This window comes from Oncorhynchus gorbuscha, unplaced genomic scaffold (assembly GCF_021184085.1).
Source record: "Oncorhynchus gorbuscha isolate QuinsamMale2020 ecotype Even-year unplaced genomic scaffold, OgorEven_v1.0 Un_scaffold_1017, whole genome shotgun sequence".
Taxonomy (NCBI): Eukaryota; Metazoa; Chordata; class Actinopteri; order Salmoniformes; family Salmonidae; genus Oncorhynchus; species Oncorhynchus gorbuscha.
This window is the reverse complement of record NW_025745930.1, coordinates 52969-78839: the sequence shown is the minus strand read 5'-3', so window position 1 is coordinate 78839 and position 25871 is coordinate 52969. Positions and strand designations below refer to the sequence as shown.

At 46.8% G+C, this 25871-nt stretch overlaps 1 protein-coding gene across 1 annotated transcript in view; it reads left to right on the top strand.

The window, feature by feature from the left end:
* Window positions 1–24924, top strand: part of LOC124021001 — a 38216-nt gene extending 13292 nt beyond the window's left edge. The window contains exons 2-12 of the mRNA XM_046336314.1: window positions 17576–17671; window positions 18239–18475; window positions 18554–18576; window positions 19058–19176; window positions 19618–19678; window positions 19736–19801; window positions 19919–20167; window positions 20286–20351; window positions 20446–20626; window positions 22089–22274; window positions 22515–24924. Coding sequence (XP_046192270.1) covers window positions 17576–17671; window positions 18239–18475; window positions 18554–18576; window positions 19058–19176; window positions 19618–19678; window positions 19736–19801; window positions 19919–20167; window positions 20286–20351; window positions 20446–20626; window positions 22089–22274; window positions 22515–23222 — 1992 coding nt within the window. The 3' untranslated portion in view covers window positions 23223–24924. The remainder of the gene's footprint in view (window positions 1–17575; window positions 17672–18238; window positions 18476–18553; window positions 18577–19057; window positions 19177–19617; window positions 19679–19735; window positions 19802–19918; window positions 20168–20285; window positions 20352–20445; window positions 20627–22088; window positions 22275–22514) is intronic.
* Window positions 24925–25871: the final 947 nt, after the last annotated feature.

The following is a 25871-nucleotide window of genomic DNA, read 5'->3' as shown; positions in this document are numbered from 1 at the left end:
TTGACTCTGTACCAGTACCCCCTGTATATAGCCTCCACATTGACACATTGACTCTGTACCGGTACCCCCTGTATATAGCCTCCACATTGACTCTGTATCGGTACCCCCTGTATATAGCCTCCACATTGACTCTGTATCGGTACCCCCTGTATATAGCCTCCACATTGACTCTGTATCGGTACCCCCTGTATATAGCCTCCACATTGACACATTGACTCTGTACCGGTACCACCTGAATATAGCCTCCACATTGACTCTGTACCAGTACCCCTGTATATAGCCTCCACATTGACACATTGACTCTGTACCGGTACCCCTGTATATAACCTCCACATTGACTCTGTACCGGTACCCCCTGTATATAACCTCCACATTGACTCTGTACCGGTACCACCTGTATATAGCCTCCACATTGACTCTGTACCGGTACCCCCTGTATATAACCTCCACGTTGACTCTGTACCGGTACCCCCTGTATATAACCTCCACATTGACTCTGTACCGGTACCCCCTTATATAGCCTCCACATTGACTCTGTACCGGTACCCCCTTATATAGCCTCCACATTGACACATTGACTCTGTACCGGTACCCCCTGTATATAACCTCCACATTGACTCTGTACCGGTACCCCCTGTATATAGCCTCCACATTGACTCTGTACCGGTGCCCCCTGTATATAACCTCCACATTGACTCTGTACCGGTACCCCCTGTATATAGCCTCCACATTGACTCTGTACCAGTACCCCCTGTATATAGCCTCCACATTGACACATTGACTCTGTACCGGTACCCCTGTATATAGCCTCCACATTGACTCTGTACCAGTACCCCTGTATATAGCCTCCACATTGACACATTGACTCTGTACCGGTACCCCTGTATATAGCCTCCACATTGATACATTGACTCTGTACCGGTACCCCCTGTATATAACCTCCACATTGACTCTGTACCGGTACCCCCTGTATATAACCTCCACATTGACTCTGTACCGGTACCCCCTGTATATAGCCTCCACATTGACTCTGTACCAGTACCCCCTGTATATAGCCTCCACATTGACACATTGACTCTGTACCGGTACCCCCTGTATATAGCCTCCACATTGACTCTGTACCAGTACCCCCTGTATATAGCCTCCACATTGACACATTGACTCTGTACCGGTACCCCCTGTATATAGCCTCCACATTGACTCTGTACCTGTACCCCCTGTATATAGCCTGCACATTAACACATTGACTCTGTACCGGTACCCCTGTATATAGCCTCCACATTGACTCTGTACCTGTACCCCTGTATATAGCCTCCACATTGACACATTGACTCTGTACCGGTCCCCCTGTATATAGCCTCCACATTGACTCTGTACCTGTACCCCTGTATATAGCCTCCACATTGACTCATTGACTCTGTACCGGTACCCCCTGTATATAGCCTCCACATTGACTCTGTACCGGTACCCCCTGTATATAGCCTCCACATTGACTTGTACCGGTACCCCCTGTATATAGCCTCCACATTGACTCTGTACCGGTACCCCCTGTATATAGCCTCCACATTGACTCTGTACCGGTACCCCTGTATATAGCCTCCACATTGACTCTGTACCGGTGCCCCCTGTATATAGCCTCCACATTGACTCTGTACCGGTACCCCCTGTATATAACCTCCACATTGACTCTGTACCAGTACCCCTGTATATAACCTCCACATTGACTCTGTACCGGTACCACCTGTATATAGCCTCCACATTGACTCTGTACCGGTACCCCTGTATATAGCCTCCACATTGACACATTGACTCTGTACCGGTACCCCTGTATATAACCTCCACATTGACTCTGTACCGGTACCCCTGTATATAGCCTCCACATTGACTCTGTACCGGTACCCCCTGTATATAGCCTCCACATTGACTCTGTACCAGTACCCCTGTATATAGCCTCCACATTGACACATTGACTCTGTACCGGTACCCCTGTATATAGCCTCCACATTGACTCTGTACCAGTACCCCCTGTATATAGCCTCCACTTTGACACATTGACTCTGTACCGGTACCCCTGTATATAGCCTCCACACATTGACTCTGTACCAGTACCCCCTGTATATAACCTCCACATTGACTCTGTACCGGTACCCCCTGTATATAACCTCCACATCGACTCTGTACCGGTACCCCCTGTATATAGCCTCCACATTGACTCTGTACCAGTACCCCCTGTATATAGCCTCCACATTGACACATTGACTCTGTACCGGTACGCCCTGTATATAGCCTCCACATTGACTCTGTATCGGTACCCCCTGTATATAGCCTCCACATTGACTCTGTATCGGTACCCCCTGTATATAGCCTCCACATTGACTCTGTATCGGTACCCCCTGTATATAGCCTCCACATTGACACATTGACTCTGTACCGGTACCACCTGAATATAGCCTCCACATTGACTCTGTACCAGTACCCCCTGTATATAGCCTCCACATTGACACATTGACTCTGTACCGGTACCCCCTGTATATAACCTCCACATTGACTCTGTACCGGTACCCCCTGTATATAACCTCCACATTGACTCTGTACCGGTACCACCTGTATATAGCCTCCACATTGACTCTGTACCGGTACCCCCTGTATATAACCTCCACGTTGACTCTGTACCGGTACCCCCTGTATATAACCTCCACATTGACTCTGTACCGGTACCCCCTTATATAGCCTCCACATTGACTCTGTACCGGTACCCCCTTATATAGCCTCCACATTGACACATTGACTCTGTACCGGTACCCCTGTATATAACCTCCACATTGACTCTGTACCGGTACCCCTGTATATAGCCTCCACATTGACTCTGTACCGGTGCCCCTGTATATAACCTCCACATTGACTCTGTACCGGTACCCCTGTATATAGCCTCCACATTGACTCTGTACCAGTACCCCTGTATATAGCCTCCACATTGACACATTGACTGTACTCTGTACCGGTACCCCTGTATATAGCCTCCACATTGACTCTGTACCAGTACCCCTGTATATAGCCTCCACATTGACACATTGACTCTGTACCGGTACCCCTGTATATAGCCTCCACATTGATACATTGACTCTGTACCGGTACCCCCTGTATATAACCTCCACATTGACTCTGTACCGGTACCCCTGTATATAACCTCCACATCGACTCTGTACCGGTACCCCCTGTATATAGCCTCCACATTGACTCTGTACCAGTACCCCCTGTATATAGCCTCCACATTGACACATTGACTCTGTACCGGTACCCCCTGTATATAGCCTCCACATTGACTCTGTACCAGTACCCCCTGTATATAGCCTCCACATTGACACATTGACTCTGTACCGGTACCCCCTGTATATAGCCTCCACATTGACTCTGTACCTGTACCCCCTGTATATAGCCTGCACATTAACACATTGACTCTGTACCGGTACCCCCTGTATATAGCCTCCACATTGACTCTGTACCTGTACCCCCTGTATATAGCCTCCACATTGACACATTGACTCTGTACCGGTCCCCCTGTATATAGCCTCCACATTGACTCTGTACCTGTACCCCCTGTATATAGCCTCCACATTGACTCATTGACTCTGTACCGGTACCCCCTGTATATAGCCTCCACATTGACTCTGTACCGGTACCCCCTGTATATAGCCTCCACATTGACTCTGTACCGGTACCCCCTGTATATAGCCTCCACATTGACTCTGTACCGGTACCCCCTGTATATAGCCTCCACATTGACTCTGTACCGGTACTCCCTGTATATAGCCTCCACATTGACTCTGTACCGGTACCCCCTGTATATAGCCTCCACATTGACTCTGTACTGGTACCCCCTGTATATAGCCTCCACATTGACTCTGTATCGGTACCCCCTGTATATAGCCTCCACATTGACTCTGTACCAGTACCCCCTGTATATAGCCTCCACATTGACACATTGACTCTGTACCGGTACCCCCTGTATATAGCCTCCACATTGACTCTGTACCTGTACCCCCTGTATATAGCCTGCACATTAACACATTGACTCTGTACCGGCACCCCCTGTATATAGCCTCCACATTGACTCTGTACCTGTACCCCCTGTATATAGCCTCCACATTGACACATTGACTCTGTACCGGTCCCCCTGTATATAGCCTCCACATTGACTCTGTACCTGTACCCCCTGTATATAGCCTCCACATTGACTCATTCTGTACCGGTACCCCTGTATATAGCCTCCACATTGACTCTGTACCGGTACCCCTGTATATAGCCTCCACATTGACTCTGTACCGGTACCCCTGTATATAGCCTCCACATTGACTCTGTACCGGTACCCCTGTATATAGCCTCCACATTGACTCTGTACCAGTACTCCCTGTATATAGCCTCCACATTGACTCTGTACCGGTACCCCTGTATATAGCCTCCACATTGACTCTGTACCGGTACCCCCTGTATATAGCCTCCACATTGACTCTGTATCGGTACCCCCTGTATATAGCCTCCACATTGACTCTGTATCGGTACCCCCTGTATATAGCCTCCACATTGACTCTGTACCAGTACCCCCTGTATATAGCCTCCACATTGACACATTGACTCTGTACCGGTACCACCTGTATATAGCCTCCACATTGACTCTGTACCAGTACCCCCTGTATATAGCCTCCACATTGACACATTGACTCTGTACCGGTACCCCCTGTATATAACCTCCACATTGACTCTGTACCGGTACCCCCTGTATATAACCTCCACATTGACTCTGTACCGGTACCACCTGTATATAGCCTCCACATTGACTCTGTACCGGTACCCCCTGTATATAACCTCCACGTTGACTCTGTACCGGTACCCCCTGTATATAACCTCCACATTGACTCTGTACCGGTACCCCCTTATATAGCCTCCACATTGACACATTGACTCTGTACCGGTACCCCCTGTATATAACCTCCACATTGACTCTGTACCGGTACCCCCTTATATAGCCTCCACATTGACACATTGACTCTGTACCGGTACCCCCTCTATATAACCTCCACATTGACTCTGTACCGGTACCCCCTGTATATAGCCTCCACATTGACTCTGTACCGGTGCCCCCTGTATATAACCTCCACATTGACTCTGTACCGGTACCCCCTGTATATAGCCTCCACATTGACTCTGTACCAGTGCCCCCTGTATATAGCCTCCACATTGACTCTGTACCGGTACCCCCTGTATATAGCCTCCACATTGACTCTGTACCAGTACCCCCTGTATATAGCCTCCACATTGACACATTGACTCTGTACCGGTACCCCCTGTATATAGCCTCCACATTGACACATTGACTCTGTACCGGTACCCCCTGTATATAACCTCCACATTGACTCTGTACCGGTACCCCCTGTATATAACCTCCACATTGACTCTGTACCAGTACGCCCTGTATATAGCCTCCACATTGACACATTGACTCTGTACCGGTACCCCCTGTATATAGCCTCCACATTGACTCTGTACCTGTACCCCCTGTATATAGCCTGCACATTAACACATTGACTCTGTACCGGTACCCCTGTATATAGCCTCCACATTGACTCTGTACCTGTACCCCTGTATATAGCCTCCACATTGACACATTGACTCTGTACCGGTCCCCCTGTATATAGCCTCCACATTGACTCTGTACCTGTACCCCCTGTATATAGCCTCCACATTGACTCATTGACTCTGTACCGGTACCCCCTGTATATCGCCTCCACATTGACTCTGTACCAGTACCCCCTGTATATAGCCTCCACATTGACACATTGACTCTGTACCAATACCACCTGTATATAGCCTCCACATTGACTCTACCGGTACCCCATGTATATAACCTCCACGTTGACTCTGTACCGGTACCCCTGTATATAACCTCCACATTGACTCTGTACCGGTACCCCTTATATAGCCTCCACATTGACACATTGACTCTGTACCGGTACCCCCTGAAAATAACCTCCACATTGACTCTGTACCGGTACCCCCTGTATATAGCCTCCACATTGACTCTGTACCGGTACCCCCTGTATATAGCCTCCACATTGACACATTGACTCTGTACCGGTACCCCCTGTATATAGCCTCCACATTGACTCTTTACCGGTACCCCCTGTATATAACCTCCACATTGACTCTGTACCGGTACCCCCTGTATATAACCTCCACATTGACTCTGAAACCGGTACCCCCTGTATATAGCCTCCACATTGACCCTGTACCGGTACCCCCTGTATATAACCTCCACATTGACTCTGTACCGGTACCCCCTGTATATAGCCTCCACATTGACACATTGACTCTGTACCAGTACCCCCTGTATATAGCCTCCACATTGACACATTGACTCTGTACTGGTACCCCCTGTATATAGCCTCCACATTGACTCTGTACCAGTACCCCCTGTATATAGCCTCCACATTGACACATTGACTCTGTACCGGTACTCCCTGTATATAGCCTCCACATTGACACATTGACTCTGTACCGGTACCCCCTGTATATAGCCTCCACATTGACCCTGTACCGGTACCCCCTGTATATAACCTCCACATTGACTCTGTACCGGTACCCCCTGTATATAGCCTCCACATTGACACATTGACTCTGTACCGGTACCCCCTGTATATAGCCTCCACATTGACCCTGTACCGGTACCCCCTGTATATAACCTCCACATTGACTCTGTACCGGTACCCCCTGTATATAGCCTCCACATTGACACATTGACTCTGTACCGGTACCCCTGTATATAGCTTCCACATTGACTCTGTACCGGTACCCCTGTATATAGCCTCCACATTGACTCTGTACCGGTACCCCCTGTATATAGCCTCCACATTGACTCTGTACCGGTACCCCTGTATATAGCCTCCACATTGACACATTGACTCTGTACCGGTACCCCCTGTATATAGCCTCCACATTGACACATTGACTCTGTACTGGTACCCCCTGTATATAGCCTCCACATTGACACATTGACTCTGTACCGGTACCCCTGTATATAACCTCCACATTGACTCTGTACTGGTACCCCTGTATATAGCCTCCACATTGACCCTGTACCAGTACCCCCTGTATATAACCTCCACATTGACTCTGTACCGGTACCCCCTGTATATAGCCTCCACATTGACACATTGACTCTGTACCGGTACCCCCTGTATATAGCTTCCACATTGACTCTGTACCGGTACCCCTGTATATAGCCTCCACATTGACTCTGTACCGGTACCCCTGTATATAGCCTCCACATTGACTCTGTACCGGTACCCCTGTATATAGCCGACACATTGACACATTGACTCTGGGTACCCCCTGTATATAGCCTCCACATTGACTCTGTACCGGTACCCCCTGTATATAGCCTCCACATTGACACATTGACTCTGTACTGGTACCCCCTGTATATAGCCTCCACATTGACACATTGACTCTGTACCGGTACCCCTGTATATAACCTCCACATTGACTCTGTACTGGTACCCCTGTATATAGCCTCCACATTGACTCTGTACCGGTACCCCTGTATATAGCCTCCACATTGACTCTGTACCGGTACCCCCTGTATATAGCCTCCACATTGACACATTGACTCACCGGTACCCCTGTATATAGCCTCCACATTGACTCTGTACCGGTACCCCCTGTATATAGCCTCCACATTGACTCTGTACCAGTACCCCTGTATATAGCCTCCACATTGACTCTGTATCGGTACCCCTGTATATAGCCTCCACATTGACTCTGTACCGGTACCCCCTGTATATAGCCTCCACATTGACTCTGTACCAGTACCCCTGTATATAGCCTCCACATTGACTCTGTACCAGTACCCCTGTATATAGCCTCCACATTGACTCTGTACCAGTACCCCTGTATATAGCCTCCACATTGACTCTGTACCAGTACCCCTGTATATAGCCTCCACATTGACTCTGTACCAGTACCCCTGTATATAACCTCCACATTGACTCTGTCGGTACCCCTGTATATAGCCTCCACATTGACTCTGTACCAGTACCCCTGTATATAGCCTCCACATTGACTCTGTACCAGTACCCCTGTATATAACCTCCACATTGACTCTGTACCAGTACCCCTGTATATAGCCTCCACATTGACTCTGTACCAGTACCCCTGTATATAACCTCCACATTGACTCTGTACCAGAACCCCTGTATATAACCTCCACATTGACTCTGTACCAGTACCCCTGTATATAGCCTCCACATTGACTCTGTACCAGTACCCCTGTATATAGCCTCCACATTGACTCTGTACCAGTACCCCTGTATATAGCCTCCACATTGACTCTGTACCAGAACCCCTGTATATAGCCTCCACATTGACTCTGTACCAGTACCCCTGTATATAGCCTCCACATTGACTCTGTACCAGTACCCCTGTATATAGCCTCCACATTGACTCTGTACCAGTACCCCTGTATATAGCCTCCACATTGACTCTGTACCAGTACCCCTGTATATAGCCTCCACATTGACTCTGTACCAGTACCCCTGTATATAGCCTCCACATTGACTCTGTACCAGTACCCCTGTATAGCCTCCACATTGACTCTGTACCAGTACCCCCTGTATATAGCCTCCACATTGACTCTGTACCAGTACCCCTGTATATAGCCTCCACATTGACTCTGTACCAGTACCCCCTGTATATAGCCTCCACATTGACTCTGTACCAGTACCCCCTGTATATAGCCTCCACATTGACTCTGTACCAGTACCCCCTGTATATAGCCTCCACATTGACTCTGTACCAGTACCCCTGTATATAGCCTCCACATTGACTCTGTACCAGTACCCCTGTATATAGCCTCCACATTGACTCTGTACCAGTACCCCTGTATATAGCCTCCACATTGACTCTGTACTGTACCCCTGTATATAGCCTCCACATTGACTCTGTACCAGTACCACCTGTATATAGCCTCCACATTGACTCTGGGTACCCCCTGTATATAACCTCCACATTGACTCTGTACCAGTACCCCTGTATATAGCCTCCACATTGACTCTGTACCGGTACCCCCTGAGCCTCCACATTGACTCTGTACCAGTACCCCCTGTATATAGCCTCCACATTGACTCTGTACCAGTACCCCTGTATATAGCCTCCACATTGACTCTGTACTGGTAGCCCCTGGTATAGCCTCCACATTGACTCTGTACCAGTACCCCCTGTATATAACCTCCACATTGACTCTGTACCAGAACCCCTGTATATAGCCTCCACATTGACTCTGTACCAGACCCCCTGTATATAGCCTCCACATTGACTCTGTACCAGTACCCCCTGTATATAACCTCCACATTGACTCTGTACCAGTACCCCTGTATATAACCTCCACATTGACTCTGTACCAGAACCCCTGTATATAGCCTCCACATTGACTCTGTACCAGAACCCCTGTATATAGCCTCCACATTGACTCTGTACCAGTACCCCCTGTATATAACCTCCACATTGACTCTGTACCAGTACCCCCTGTATATATTGTTATTTACTGCGGCTCTTTAATTATTTGTTGTTCTTATCTCTTACTTTAAAAAAAATATATATTTTCAAATTTAATTAATTTGTTTTTAAAATATCAATGGTGTTATTAGTTTTTTAGTTAACAGTGGGTGAATCTGATTGAAATCTCTAAAATACAATATAATGTAGGCTATTATTACGTGGTTGTAATTTAATAAGTAAATTATGAAGAGGACCAAATCAGGACAAGGAAAGATCAAATTATGTAGAAGACTGAATCAGGACAAGGAAGGATCATTTCGATATGAATTAAATGTTAAAAGTAAAACAGGTTATTGAATTGAAGCAATAATGCATGAGAACATTTCTATTCAATAACACAAACTAAAATATCAACTAATACTGTCTGATACCCCTGTCTCTAACAGATATAGCGCAGGCATACGCCTGTCTTTAGTTCTATTTCTGAGGTTGAGAGACGGAAGCTTCTGTAAGCACAGTTTCTAGCCAACCACACTGGTCTATTCTAAACCGGAATGGTTTCTGTCAGCACAGTTTCTAGCCAACCACACTGGTTGTCTATTCTAAACAGGAATGGTTTCTGTAAGCACAGTTTCTAGCCAACCACACTGGTCTATTCTAAACAGGAATGGTTTCTGTCAGCACAGTTTCTAGCCAACCACACTGGTTGTCTATTCTAAACAGGAATGGTTTCTGTCAGCACAGTTTCTAGCCAACCACACTGGTTGTCTATTCTAAACAGGAATGGTTTCTGTAAGCACCGTTTCTAGCCAACCACACTGGTTGTCTATTCTAAACAGGAATGGTTTCTGTCAGCACAGTTTCTAGCCAACCACACTGGTTGTCTATTCTAAACAGGAATGGTTTCTGTAAGCACAGTTTCTAGCCAACCACGCTGGTTGTCTATTCTAAACAGGAATGGTTTCTGTAAGCACAGTTTCTAGCCAACCACACTGGTTGTCTATTCTAAACAGGAATGGTTTCTGTAAGCACAGTTTCTAGCCAACCACACTGGTTGTCTATTCTAAACAGGAATGGTTTCTGTAAGCACAGTTTCTAGCCAACCACGCTGGTTGTCTATTCTAAACAGGAATGGTTTCTGTAAGCACAGTTTCTAGCCAACCACACTGGTTGTCTATTCTAAACAGGAATGGTTTCTGTAAGCACAGTTTCTAGCCAACCACACTGGTTGTCTATTCTAAACAGGAATGGTTTCTGTAAGCACAGTTTCTAGCCAACCACGCTGGTTGTCTATTCTAAACAGGAATGGTTTCTGTAAGCACAGTTTCTAGCCAACCACACTGGTCTATTCTAAACAGGAATGGCTTCTGTAAGCACAGTTTCTAGCCAACCACACTGGTCTATTCTAAACAGGAATGGTTTCTATGCTGGCCGTCTGGTATTCTTTTCCCTTGCTAGCTAGCCAACTAAAGCTGACAGTTGCATCACCTTTGTTTATTTGTTATATACACATGATGAATGTGGGGTAAACATTGTTATTTATTATTTATTTAACCTTTATTTCATTATACTGCTCAATGTCCCACTACATACTATTTTTTTAAATGATTTTCACCTTTATTTAACTAGGCAAGTCAGTTAAGAACAAAATTTACATTGACGGCCTACGCCGGCAATGAGATTGGTTACAGGTTTATCTCTGGACAGAGCAACAACAGTATACAATTAAATGAGAGAGAAACAGGATTTTGCAAGAATAAATATAATAGAAGATAGTCAACTAATTTAAAACGGATGTTTCCAACCTGGGCTGGAGAATTGTGCAGTAGACCGTGTTAGTCTACTGCAGACCGTGTTAGTCTACTGCAGACCGTGTTAGTCTACTGCAGACCGTGTTAGTCTACTGCAGACCGTGTTAGTCTACTGCAGACCGTGTTAGTCTACTGCAGACCGTGTTAGTCTACTGCAGACCGTGTTAGTCTACTGCAGACCGTGTTAGTCTACTGCAGACCGCGTTAGTCTACTGCAGACCGCGTTAGTCTACTGCAGACCGCGTTAGTCTACTGCAGACCGCGTTAGTCTACTGCAGACCGCGTTAGTCTACTGCAGACCGCGTTAGTCTACTGTAGACCGCGTTAGTCTACTGTAGACCGCGTTAGTTACATTTACATTTACATTTAAGTCATTTAGCAGACGCTCTTATCCAGAGCGACTTACAAATTGGTGCATTCACCTTATGACATCCAGTGGGACAGTCACTTAACAATAGTGCATCTAAAACTTAGGGGGGGTGGGGTGAGAGGGATTACTTATCCTATCCTAGGTATTCCTTAAAGAGGTGGGGTTTCAGGTGTCTCCGGTTTCAGGTGTCTCCGTTAGTCTACTGTAGACCGCGTTCAAATCCCCAAGCTGACAAGGTACAAATCTGTCATTCTGCCCCTGAACGAGGCAGTTAACCCACTGTTCCCAGGCCGTCATTGAAAATAAGAATTGGTTCTTAACTGACTTGCCTAGTTAAATAAAGGTGAAAATCATTTTAAAAAATAGTAGTGGGACATTGAGCAGGAAAATATCATTCAGTTTTGCATTTTGATCGAAGGACCAATTATGTTCATGTCTTATCATAATCTTGAGCAAATCAATACATTTTTAATTAGTTCAATACATTTGGTTGATTTCCTACGATGATCAATACATTTAGTAGATTTCCTACGATGATCAATACATTTAGTTGATTTCCTACGACGATCAAGACATTTAGTAGATTTCCTATGATGATCAATACATTTAGTTGATTTCCTACGAAGATCAAGACATTTTCTATACATTTTCTGAATTCTGTTTTAATGTCTGGAATCCCTGATTCCGTCCTGCACATCGGCGATTTGATTGGGTCTCACAGGTGGCACGGTTTATACAATTCCCCTCTGTTACACACCAAATGTTAGGCAAGAAGCATGGGGTAAAAATGGAGGTTAGTTTCTGAATTGCCAGGCTGGGCTGTGGGACAGTGGACACGTAGGGAGGATTCAAATGGAACTATTAAAGAGATGCAACGAGGCCCTTTATCTACTTCCCTAGAGGCAGATGAACTGATGAATACCATGTTATGTCTCTGTGTCAAGTATGAAGGAAGCTACAGGTAGTTTCTGCTAGCATGCTAGCAGATACTATAGACTTCCAGTGATTATGCTAACGCTAGTTAGCAATTGCGCTACGGCTAGTTAGCCACTGCCGTCAAACTGCACGCACAGACATACACATGGTATCCATGAGTTCATCTGACTCCGTGGAAGTAGATATTGTGAAAATTCCGAAATATCCCTTTAACAGGCATTACCTGTGGATTATTGGGATTTAACTAACAGCTATCAACCAATCAGCATCCAGGATCCAAACGTACCGTTTGGGATCGAGTCTAGATTAAACCTCATGGGAAGACAGTTTAATCATGTGGAGGTTTCATTTCTGTTTAACCAAATACTCTGTTTGTCTTTGGCAGGAGAGAGGCCAGACTTTCCCTCTGACAACGGGAAGAGTCCCTCAGGGGAACCAGACCCAGAGACACCCAAACCAGTGAGACCACACCACTGCTCCCACTGTGGAAAGACTTTTACCTGGTTATCAAAGCTGAAAGAGCACGAGAGAACCCACACTGGAGAAAAGCCTTACCAATGTGCCATTTGTGGCAAGACTTTTACCCAGTTAGGGGGATTTCAATATCATGAGCGGACACACAGAGAAAAAAAGACCTACCACTGCTCTCAGAATGGAACGACATTTACCCAGTTGGGGAACCTGAAAAAGAACGACAGAATTCTCACACAAGGAGAGAAGACAAACCACTGCTCCCAGTGCGGAAAGGGTTTTAAATGGTTATCCAAGCTGAAAGAGCACGAGAGGACCCACACAGGAGAAAAGCCTTTCCAATGCTCCCATTGTGAAAAGAAATTTAACCAGTCATCGCATCTGAAAGAGCACGAGAGAATACACACAGGAGAGAAGTCTTTCCAATGCTCCCAGTGTGGAAAGGGTTTTACCTGGTTATGGAACCTGAAAACACACGAGAGAACACACACGGGAGAAAAGCCGTACCGATGCTCCCTGTGTGGAAAGACTTTTACCCAGTTAGGGGGCTTTAAATATCATGAGAGAACACACGCAGAAAAAAAGACCTACCACTGCGCTCAGTGTGAAAAGACATTTACCCGGTTAGGGAACCTGAAAAAGCATGAGAAAACATGAGACAATACACACACAGGAGGAGACAATACACACACAGGAGGAGACAATACACACACAGGAGGAGACAATACACACACAGGAGGAGACAATGCACACACAGGAGGAGACAATGCACACACAGGAGGAGACAATGCACACACAGGAGGAGACAATGCACACACAGGAGGAGACAATGCACACACAGGAGGAGACAATACACACACAGGAGGAGACAATACACACACAGGAGGAGACAATGCACACACTGGAGGAGACAATGCACACACTGGAGACGACAATACACACACAGTAAGTCGCTCTGGATAAGAGCGTCTGCTAAATGACTTAAATGTAATGTAAATGGAGGAGACAATACACAATACACACACAGGAGGAGACAATACACACACAGGAGGAGACAATACACACACAGGAGGAGAAGGCTCCCAGTGCGGAGAGACTTTAAGTCAGTTAGGGAACCTGAAAGAGCATGAAATGACACATAAAGGATAGAAACCAGGGGTGAATTCGCCACCTGGTAATTCTGGCCAATGCCAGATGGGCTGGACCATTTTTTAGTTGGGGGTTAAAATTGACACACATGTATTTAAAAAAATATATATATTAAATACAAAAATGAAAAAGGTGACATGGCCTGCAGCCTATGGACCTGTTAATATATATTTTTGTGCAATTTCTAAGTTACACTAATGAACCTTTGACTGGTCAGTGCAGTAGAACCTTCACTGGGCAACGGCCGGCCCCCTTAGTAAGTTGGGCTGGCCAATTTTCCCATTCAAAGTCAAACGCGGCATCAGCATGGAGACGGGCTCCGACTGTCATTAGTAAGAGAGCCAATATAGACTGTCATCAGTTAGACAGCCAATATAGACTGTCATCAGTTAGACAGCCAATATAGACTGTCATCAGTTAGACAGCCAATATAGACTGTCATCAGTTAGACAGCCAATATAGACTGTCATCAGTTAGACAGCCAATATAGACTGTCATCAGTTAGACAGCCAATATAGACTGACATCAGTAAGACAGATTGTAAGACAGAAGGCTACAACCTTCTCTGTCTGTTGTAACTAAGGATATTACACTAGCAGAAGGCTACAACCTTCTCTGGCTGTAAGGATATTACACTAGCAGAAGGCTACAACCTTCTCTGGCTGTTGTAACTAAGGATATTACAGTAGCAGAAGGCTACAACCTTCTCTGGCTGTTGTAACTAAGCATATTACAGTAGCAGAAGGCTACAACCTTCTCTGGCTGTTGTAACTAAGGATATTACAGTAGCAGAAGGCTACAACCTTCTCTGGCTGTTGTAACTAAGGATATTACAGTAGCAGAAGGCTACAACCTTCTCTGGCTGTAGGGATATTACAGTAGCAGAAGGCTACAACCTTCTCTGGCTGTAAGGATATTACAGTAGCAGAAGGCTACAACCTTCTCTGACTGTTGTAACTAAGGATATTACAGTAGCAGAAGGCTACAACCTTCTCTGGCTGTTGTAACTAAGGATATTACAGTAGCAGAAGGCTACAACCTTCTCTGGCTGTAAGGATATTACAGTAGCAGAAGGCTACAACCTTCTCTGGCTGTAAGGATATTACAGTAGCAGAAGGCTACAACCTTCTCTGACTGTTGTAACTAAGGATATTACAGTAGCAGAAGGCTACAACCTTCTCTGGCTGTAAGGATATTACAGTAGCAGAAGGCTACAACCTTCTCTGGCTGTAAGGATATTACAGTAGCAGAAGGATACAACCTTCTCTGACTGTAAGGATATTACAGTAGCAGAAGGATACAACCTTCTCTGACTGTTGTAACTAAGGATATTACAGTAGCAGAAGGCTACAACCTTCTCTGTCTGTTGTAACTAAGGATATTACAGTAGCAGAAGGCTACAACCTTCTCTGGCTGTTGTAACTAAGGATATTACAGTAGCAGAAGGCTACAACCTTCTCTGGCTGTTGTAACTAAGGATATTACAGTAGCAGAAGGCTACAACCTTCTCTGGCTGTTGTAAGGATACTAAGGATACCTTTCTGTCTGTAAGGATATTACAGTAGCAGAAGGCTACAACCTTCTCTGTCTGTAAGGATATTACAGTAGCAGAAGGCTACAACCTTCTCTGTCTGTAAGGATATTACAGTAGCAGAAGGCTACAACCTTCTCTGTCTGTAAGGATATTACAGTAGCAGAAGGCTACAACCTTCTGTCTGTAAGGATATTACAGTAGCAGAAGGCTACAACCTTCTCTGTCTGTAAGGATATTACAGTAGCAGAAGGCTACAACCTTCTGGCTGTAAGGATATTATTGGGGCAAAATTATCTGCTTTTTTATCACACGTTTACATATGTGATGATGTAATCTTTATAGTTATGCTGCCATATTTTAGCCTGAGATGCTGAAAAAGAACACTACTATTTTGACTGCTTGTAATGATGCTGAAAACAGAACATTAAATGACTATTCAGACTGCCTGTCTGTGTCTTGCTTGTATGAAAAATGCTGCTGAGATCGCTGTATGCAAGGGCACACCTTTGGTTTTAGAAGACTGGCCACGTCTTTTGTATCACATTCCAATGATAAAACTGGGTGGGACAAAAACATGTCATTTTTGAATATGAGGGGGACATGCTTGCAAATGTAAAAAATAAATAAAAGAAGATCCCTTATTTCCATAAGTATTGAGACTCGAATTTGAGGCACCTAAAGACTCAGACCATGAGACACAATATTCTCTGGTCTTATGAAACCAAGATTGAACTCTTTGGCCTGAATGTCAAGCCTCACGTCTGGAGGAAACCTGACACCAGTCCCATGACAGCCTCCACTGATCTCCAGTGGTGTTTTTGTATTAGTTTTAAACATGAGCTGGTTCAAAAAGACAAGGACCGTGTCTCGCCAGTCACTGATACAGAAATGGTTGAGAAACGCTGTACTGTATTGCCAATATTGGCTATGGCCGTCAGGTGACCGGGCGAAATCAGTGAGGGAGGCGCCCCACGCTCAAATGGAACAGTCATCTGCGCTACTCTGTCAACAATCCAGCATGGGCCAATGGCTGTAAAAAGAATGGGCAAAACCATCGATCACGTGACTCCATTCATTCCTATAGGACGAGTCAATAGCGCACGACACGCTCAGTTTGAGCTACTCCAGGAATTGACTTTGCAGGCTAGCTCAGTGCTGCCCCCTCTGAGTAACTGAAGTTGAAGGCCGACCGAGGTACTGCAGGTTGCCAGTACGATTTTACAAAAGTCGGACATCTGGTGTATTAGAAGCAATTATTCAATTATTACTATAATTGTATTCAATTTAAAAACCAAAATGGGGGGGGGGGGGGGTTCTGCTAACAACGCCCGCAGTACCGCTGTCGGCCTTGACTCTCCGTGGCTTCAATGAGAGGGAATCGTTTTCCCCTGAGTGGTGCTGCGTCGTTTGAGAAAAATACAAACATCTCTTTTCCACAAAATATATGTTGACTTTTTTTTTTTTAACTATTTTGAATTGGGGAGGTAGATAAAGTGTTTATCATAGTCAATCACTTTTTTATTTTTTTTAAATGTTTGTTTAACTTGGATAGGGACAAACACATTGACACATTGAACAACAATCGTCCGATGCATTTCCACTGACGTATTACAATCAAATGTTCAACACCACCAGAGTCCCTATGGGCTTTTATGGAAACAAAAATAAAGAATGAAAAAAAAAGTATATGAAAGATAAAGTATACATCTGTTGTATTGTGACACGCTGGTTGTCATTCTTCCTACTGCCCACCAGGGGGAGCTGAACTCTTCACTGGGGAAGCTGCTCGGGAAGAGCAGGAGGTTTGAGAAGGTTACGCGGATCTTTGAACACGCCTCCCAACACAACCAGGTACGACTTGCATTGTCTGTCTGTCAATGAATCAATCCCAATTAAACAATTTATTTATAAAGCCCTTTTTACATGAGTTGTCACAAATCAGCTGTCACAAAGTTATCTCATCTGTGCACCCCCCCGTCCCTGCCTCCCCACTCCGTTCCTCCCTCCCTCCCTCCCTCCCTCCCTGCCTCCCCACTCCGTTCCTCCCTCCCTCCCTGCCTCCCCACTCCGTTCCTCCCTCCCTCCCTGACTCCCCACTCCGTTCCTGCCTCCCCACTCCGTTCCCCCTCCCTGCCTCCCCACCCGTTCCTCCCTCCCTCCCTGCCTCCCCACTCCATTCCTCCCTCCCTCCCTGCCTCCCCACTCCGTTCCTCCCTCCCTCACCTGCCTCCCCACTCCGTTCCTCCCTCCCTCCCTGCCTCCCCCTCCGTTCCTCCCCCCTCACCTGCCTCCCCCTCCCTCCCTCCCTGCCTCCCCACTCCCTGCCTCCCCACTCCGTTCCTCCCTCCCTCCCTGCCTCCCCACCCATTCCTCCCTACCTCCCTGCCTCCCCACTCCGTTCCTCCCTCCCTCCCCCAGAGCCATGCCCAGCAGACAGAGAGACAGATAAAGGAGGAGTTTGAGAAGCTGCACCAGTTCCTGAGAGAGGAGGAGGAGGCCAGGCTAGCCAGGCTGAGGGAGGAAGAGGAGGAGAGGAATAGAGTGATGAAGGAGAAGAGAGAGAGAGTGGGAAAAGAGATGAAGCTGCTGGCTAAAACCATCCGAGAGATCGAGGAAGAGATGAAGGAAGACAGGGATGACATCGCCTTTCTGCAGGTGTGTGTGCGTGCGTGTTTGCGTGATGGCATACTGTGCATTGGCATAAATGTGATAAGACATTGCTTTGTTTTCCAGAATTACCAGGAGACAGTAAAGAGGTATGCTCTCTCTCTGTCTCTCTCTCTCCCTCTGTCTCTCCCTCTGTCTCCCCTGTCTCTCCCTCTGTCTCTCTCTCTCTCTCTCTCTGTCTCTCTCTCTGTCTCTCTGTCTCTCTCTCTGTCTCTCTGTCTCCCTCTGTCTCTCTCTCCCTCTGTCTCTCTCTCTCCTCTGTCTCTCTCTCTCTCTGTCTCTCCTCTCTCTCTTCCTCTGTCTCCCCTGTCTCTCTCTCCCTCTTCCTCTGTCTCTCCCTGTCTCTCTCTCTCTCTCTCTCTCTCTCTCTGTCTCTCTCTCCTCTGTCCCTCTGTCTCTCTCTCTCCTGTTCTCTCTCTCCCTGTTTCTCTCTCTCCCTGTTTCTCTCTCTCTCTCTCTCTCTTTCTCTCTCTCTCGCTCTGTGCTTCTCTCCCTTGTTTTCTTTTTGACACAAATCACACGCAGACACACACAGAGCCCTGTAACAGAATAGAGTATGTGTGTTTGTAGGACGTGGCAGAGTCATGGCGAGCCAGAGGAGGTGTGTGGTCCTCTGATAGTCGTATCTAAACACCTGACCAACCTCCGTTACTCCATCTGGAACGACATGCTGCACATAACCCCTTACAGTGAGTCTGGGGGGAGGGATGGAGTTGTGTGTCCCCTATCTCCCCCTCTCACTTTGCCTCCCCTGCCCCCTCTTCTCCCAACCCCTCCCTTTCAGCTCCAGTAACCCCCTTACACGTCCTGTCCCCTCTTCCCCAACCCCTCCCTTTCAGCTCCAGTAACCCCCGACCACGTCCTGTCTTCCCCAACCCCTCCCTTTCAGCTCAGTAACCTTCCCTCCCCTGTCCCCCTCTTCCCCCAACCCCTCCCTTTCAGCATAACCCCTTACAGTGAGTCTGGGGGAGGGACCATGTGTGTCCCCTCTTCCCCCCTCTCACCTTCCCTCCCTGGACCCGACCCGTCCTGCCCCCTCTTCCCCCAACCCCTCCCTTTCAGCTCCAGTAACCCTGGACCCGACCACGTCCTGTCCCCCTCTTCCCCCAACCCCTCCCTTTCTGCTCCAGTAACCCTGGACCCGACCACGTCCTGTCCCCCTCTTCCCCCAACCCCTCCCTTTCAGCTCCAGTAACCCTGGACCCGACCACGTCCTGCCCCCCTCTTCCCCCAACCCCTCCCTTTCAGCTCCAGTAACCCTGGACCCGACCACGTCCTGTCCCCCTCTTCCCCCAACCCTCCCTTTCAGCTCCAGTAACCCTGGACCAGACCACGTCCTGTCCCCTCTTCCCCCAACCCTCCCTTTCAGCTCCAGTAACCCTGGACCCGACCACGTCCTGTCCCCCTCTTCCCCCAACCCCTCCCTTTCAGCTCCAGTAACCCTGGACCCGACCACGTCCTGTCCCCCTCTTCCCCCAACCCCTCCCTTTCAGCTCCAGTAACCCTGGACCCGACCACGCCTGCCCCCCTCTTCCCCCAACCCCTCCCTTTCAGCTCCAGTAACCCTGGACCCGACCACGTCCTGTCCCCCTCTTCCCCCAACCCCTCCCTTTCAGCTCCAGTAACCCTGGACCAGACCACCTGTCCCCCTCTTCCCCCAACTCCTCCCTTTCAGCTCCAGTAACCCTGGACCCGACCACGTCCTGCCCCCTCTTCCCCCAACCCCTTCCTTTCAGCTCCAGTAACCCTGGACCCGACCACGTCCTGTCCCCCTCTTCCCCCAACCCCTCCCTTTCAGCTCCAGTAACCCTGGACCCGACCACGTCCTGCCCCCTCTTCCCCCAACCCCTCCCTTTCAGCTCCAGTAACCCTGGACCCGACCACGTCCTGCCCTCTTAACCCCTCCCTTTCAGCTCCAGCAACCCTTCTCCCTTCTTCCCCCAACCCCTCCCTTTCAGCTCCAGTAACCCTGGACCCACCACGATCCTGTCCATCTCTGGTCCTCTCCCTTTAACCTCTGTCCAGCTGGGAAAGGAGAGGATCCAGATCCAGCCTGCTAACCCGGAGAGATTTGACCCGATCGACTGCGCTCTGGGCTGGGAAGGATTCAGCACCGGCACCCACTGCTGGACCGTGGAGGTGGGGCACTCACTGACTGAGGATGGGTTTCACATGGCACACCGTTCACTATTTGGTGCTTTTGACCAGGGCCCATAAACACACACTGATGGAGGTTCTTGGTGTTTTTGACCAGGGCCCATAAACACACACTGATGGACGTTCTTGGTGTTTTTGACCAGGGCCCATAAACACACACTGATGGAGGTTCTTGGTGTTTTTGACCAGGGCCCATAAACACATACTGTTGGAGGTTCTTGGTGTTTTTGACCAGGGCCCATAAACACATACTGATGGAGGTTCTTGGTGTTTTTGACCAGGGCCCATAAACACACACTGATGGACGTTCTTGGTGTTTTTGACCAGGGCCCATAAACACACACTGATGGACGTTCTTGGTGTTTTTGACCAGGGCCCGTAAACACACACCGATGGAGGTTCTTGGTGTTTTTGACCAGGGCCCATAAACACACACCGATGGAGGTTCTTGGTGTTTTTGACCAGGGCCCATAAACACACACTGATGGAGGTTCTTGGTGTTTTTGACCAGGGCCCATAAACACATACTGATGGAGGTTCTTGGTGTTTTTGACCAGGGCCCATAAACACACACTGATGGAGGTTCTTGGTGTTTTTGACCAGGGCCCATAAACACATACTGATGGAGGTTCTTGGTGTTTTTGACCAGGGCCCATAAACACACACCGATGGAGGTTCTTGGTGTTTTTGACCAGGGCCCATAAACACACACCGATGGAGGTTGTTGGTGCTTTTGACCAGGGCCCATAAACACACACTGATGGAGGTTCTTGGTGTTTTTGACCAGGGCCCATAAACACACACTGATGGAGGTTCTTGGTGTTTTTGACCAGGGCCCATAAACACACACTGATGGAGGTTCTTGGTGTTTTTGACCAGGGCCCATAAACACACACTGATGGAGGTTCTTGGTGTTTTTGACCAGGGCCCATAAACACACACTGATGGAGGTTCTTGGTGTTTTTGACCAGGGCCCATAAACACACACTGATGGAGGTTCTTGGTGTTTTTGACCAGGGCCCATAAACACACACTGATGGAGGTTCTTGGTGTTTTTGACCAGGGCCCATAAACACACACTGATGGAGGTTCTTGGTGTTTTTGACCAGGGCCCATAAACACACACTGATGGAGGTTCTTGGTGTTTTTGACCAGGGCCCATAAACACACACTGATGGAGGTTCTTGGTGTTTTTGACCAGGGCCCATAAACACACACTGATGGAGGTTCTTGGTGTTTTTGACCAGGACCCATAAACACACACTGATGGAGGTTCTTGGTGCTTTTGACCAGGGCCCATAAACACACACACGGATCTTTATTGATGGTATTGGAGGAATATTATATATATTTGTCTTTCAGGAATGTTACTTTGTAGGTACAATTCAAAATATCATTTTAAGTATTCAAGAGTATAATGATAACAAATATATCCTGCTTCAAGGTTGGAGAGAGCAGCAACTGGACAGTTGGAGTGGCCAGCCAATCTGTGCGTAGGAGGGAGGAGTTTGAGGCGTGTCCGGAGGAGGGGCTATGGACCCTCAGCCTACGGAATGGGACGTACCGTGCCATGACCACACCGTGTACCACCCTCCCTCTGGACTGGTCCCGCCCCTTTCACAGGATCAAGGTGGGGCAATAGTTAGATAAGAGGGTGTACTTGAGAGAGGGGGAGGCACACCCACAAGTATTAGAATAGAATCAAATAGATTCAGTTAATTAACTGTTGACCCTGTGTGTCTAATCGTCTTCTGTTTCTGTAGTTTTACCCTGTAAGACAGAGTGTCAACAACAGATTTCCTTTTTTCTTCATTTATCATTTCTTATAGATAAACCATCCTCATAAAATGAAGTTTTATGTTATCTTTAGGTGTTTCTGGACTGGGAGGAGGGTCAGGTGGAATTCTGGGATGCGATGAGGGACAAACTCCTGTTCACCTTCACGCACCGCTTCACAGAGACGCTGTATCCGTACTTCCAGAGCAGCTGTTCTAAGTGCTGGCTAGTGGTGTTACCCCAGAGAGTGTGTGTGGAGGTAGAGCTAGATCCTATCCCTGGAGATGACGATGGAGACCAGATCCCACACGACGGATCATCCAATGAGGGAGAGGATACCGAGACTAGATCCACTGACTACAGCAAGCTGACAGAAACTGGATCCCCTGTCGGAGCCCAGATCCCAATGACCGGATCTCCCAAAATCTCAACCACTGACCAGAACCAAGAGACAAGATCCCCTGACAAAATGTCAAACACCGGATCCGCTCAAAGGATGGGCCGGATCCCAAAGACTAAATCCACCGGAAAGGGAAAGATCCAACAGACTGGATTCGCTGTTCAGAAGCAGATCAAAAACACCAGATCCAATGGAAGCTACCACGTCACGAAGGATAGGCCACTAGTCCAGGTCAGGAGGACAGGATCCACTGAGAGATCCACCGAGAGATCCACTGAGAGATCCACCGAGAGATCCACAAGCAACAACACAGAGATCAAGTTGCGCTGCAGCTCAGCCCAGATCATCCAACACACAAGAGATCGCCCAACACAGACTGGATCTCCTACCTCCACAGACTAGATTCCCTACCTCCACAGACTAGATCCCCTACCTCCACAGACTAGATCCCCTACCTCCACAGACTAGATCCCCTACCTCCACAGACTAGATCCCCTACCTCCACAGACTAGATCCCCTACCTCCATAGACTAGATCTCCTACCTCCATGTGTATTATAGTGGAGGTAATGTTGTAATACACAGTGTATTATAGTGGAGGTAATGTTGTAATACACAGTGTATTATAGTGGAGGTAATGTTGTAACACACAGTGTATTATAGTGGAGGTAATGTTGTAACACACAGTGTATTATAGTGGAGGTAATGTAATACACAGTGTATTATAGTGGAGGTAATGTTGTAATACACAGTGTATTATAGTGGAGGTAATGTTGTAACACACAGTGTATTATAGTGGAGGTAATGTAATACACAGTGTATCATAGTGGAGGTAATGTTGTAATACACAGTGTATTATAGTGGAGGTAATGTTGTAATACACAGTGTATTATAGTGGAGGTAATGTTGTAATACACAGTGTATTATAGTGGAGGTAATGTTGTAATACACAGTGTATCATAGTGGAGGTAATGTTGTAATACACAGTGTATTATAGTGGAGGTAATGGTGTAATACACAGTGTATCATAGTGGAGGTAATGTTGTAATACACAGTGTATTATAGTGGAGGTAATGTTGTAATACATAGTGTATTATAGTGGAGGTAATGTTGTAATACACAGTGTATCATAGTGGAGGTAATGTTGTAATACACAGTGTATCATAGTGGAGGTAATGTTGTACTGCACAGTGTATTATAGTGGAGGTAATGTTGTAATACACAGTGTATTATATTGGAGGTAATGTTGTAATACACAGTGTATTATAGTGGAGGTAATGTAATACACAGTGTATTATAGTGGAGGTAATGTTGTAATACACAGTGTATTATAGTGGAGGTAATGTTGTAATACGAAGTGTATTATAGTGGAGGTAATGTTGTAATACACAGTGTATCATAGTGGAGGTAATGTTGTAATACACAGTGTATCATAGTGGAGGTAATGTTGTAATACGCAGTGTATTATAGTGGAGGTAATGTTGTAATACACAGTGTATTATAGTGGAGGTAATGTAATACACAGTGTATCATAGTGGAGGTAATGTTGTAATGCACAGTGTATCATAGTGGAGATAGTGTTGTAATACGCAGTGTATTATAGTGGAGGTAATGTAATACACAGTGTATCATAGTGGAGGTAATGTTGTAATACACAGTGTATTATAGTGGAGGTAATGTTGTAATACACAGTGTATTATAGTGGAGGTAATGTTGTAATACACAGTGTATTATAGTAGTGGTACTGTAATACACAGTGTATTATAGTGGAGGTAATGTTGTAATACACAGTGTATTATAGTGGAGGTAATGTTGTAATACACAGTGTATCATAGTGGAGGTAATGTTGTAATACACAGTGTATTATAGTGGAGGTAATGTTGTAATACACAGTGTATTATAGTGGAGGTAATGTTGTAATACACAGTGTATTATAGTAGTGGTACTGTTGTAATACACAGTGTATTATAGTGGAGGTAATGTTGTACTGCACAGTGTATTATAGTGGGGGTAATGTTGTAATACACAGTGTATCATAGTGGAGGTAATGAAGCATCTGTTCTCCCAGTGTAATGTGTTTTGAATAAAGAACAAATAAAGAATGATACTGTTTGAGTGATTAAAAAAACATGTTTTAACTGGGCAAGTCAGTGAGGAACAAATTATTATTTACAATGACGGCCTAATGTGGAACAGTGACTTAACTGCCTTGTTCAAGGGCACAACAACAGATTTATACTTTGTCCGTTTGGGGACTTGATCAACATTTACATTTAAGTCATTTAGCAGACGCTCTTATCCAGAGCGACTTACAAATTGGTGCATTCACCTTATGACATCCAGTGGAACAGTCACTTTACAATAGTGCATCTAAATCTTAAAGGGGGAATACTTATCCTATCCTAGGTATTCCTTAAAGAGGTGGGGTTTCAGGTGTCTCCGGAAGGTGGTGATTGACTCCGCTGTCCTGGCGTCGTGAGGGAGTTTGTTCCACCATTGGGGGGCCAGAGCAGCGAACAGTTTTGACTGGGCTGAGCGGGAGCTGTACTTCCTCAGTGGTAGGGAGGCGAGCAGGCCAGAGGTGGATGAACGCAGTGCCCTTGTTTGGGTGTAGGGCCTGATCAGAGCCTGGAGGTACTGAGGTGCCGTTCCCCTCACAGCTCCGTAGTCAAGCACCATGGTCTTGTAGCGGATGCGAGCTTCAACTGGAAGCCAGTGGAGAGAACGGAGGAGCGGGGTGACGTGAGAGAACTTGGGAAGGTTGAACACCAGACGGGCTGCGGCGTTCTGGATGAGTTGAAGGGGTTTAATGGCACAGGCAGGGAGCCCAGCCAACAGCGAGTTGCAGTAATCCAGACGGGAGATGACAAGTGCCTGGATTAGGACCTGCGCCGCTTCCTGTGTGAGGCAGGGTCGTACTCTGCGGATGTTGTAGAGCATGAACCTACAGGAACGGGCCACCGCCTTGATGTTTGTTGAGAACGACAGGGTGTTGTCCAGGATCACACCAAGGTTCTTAGCGCTCTGGGAGGAGGACACAATGGAGTTGTCA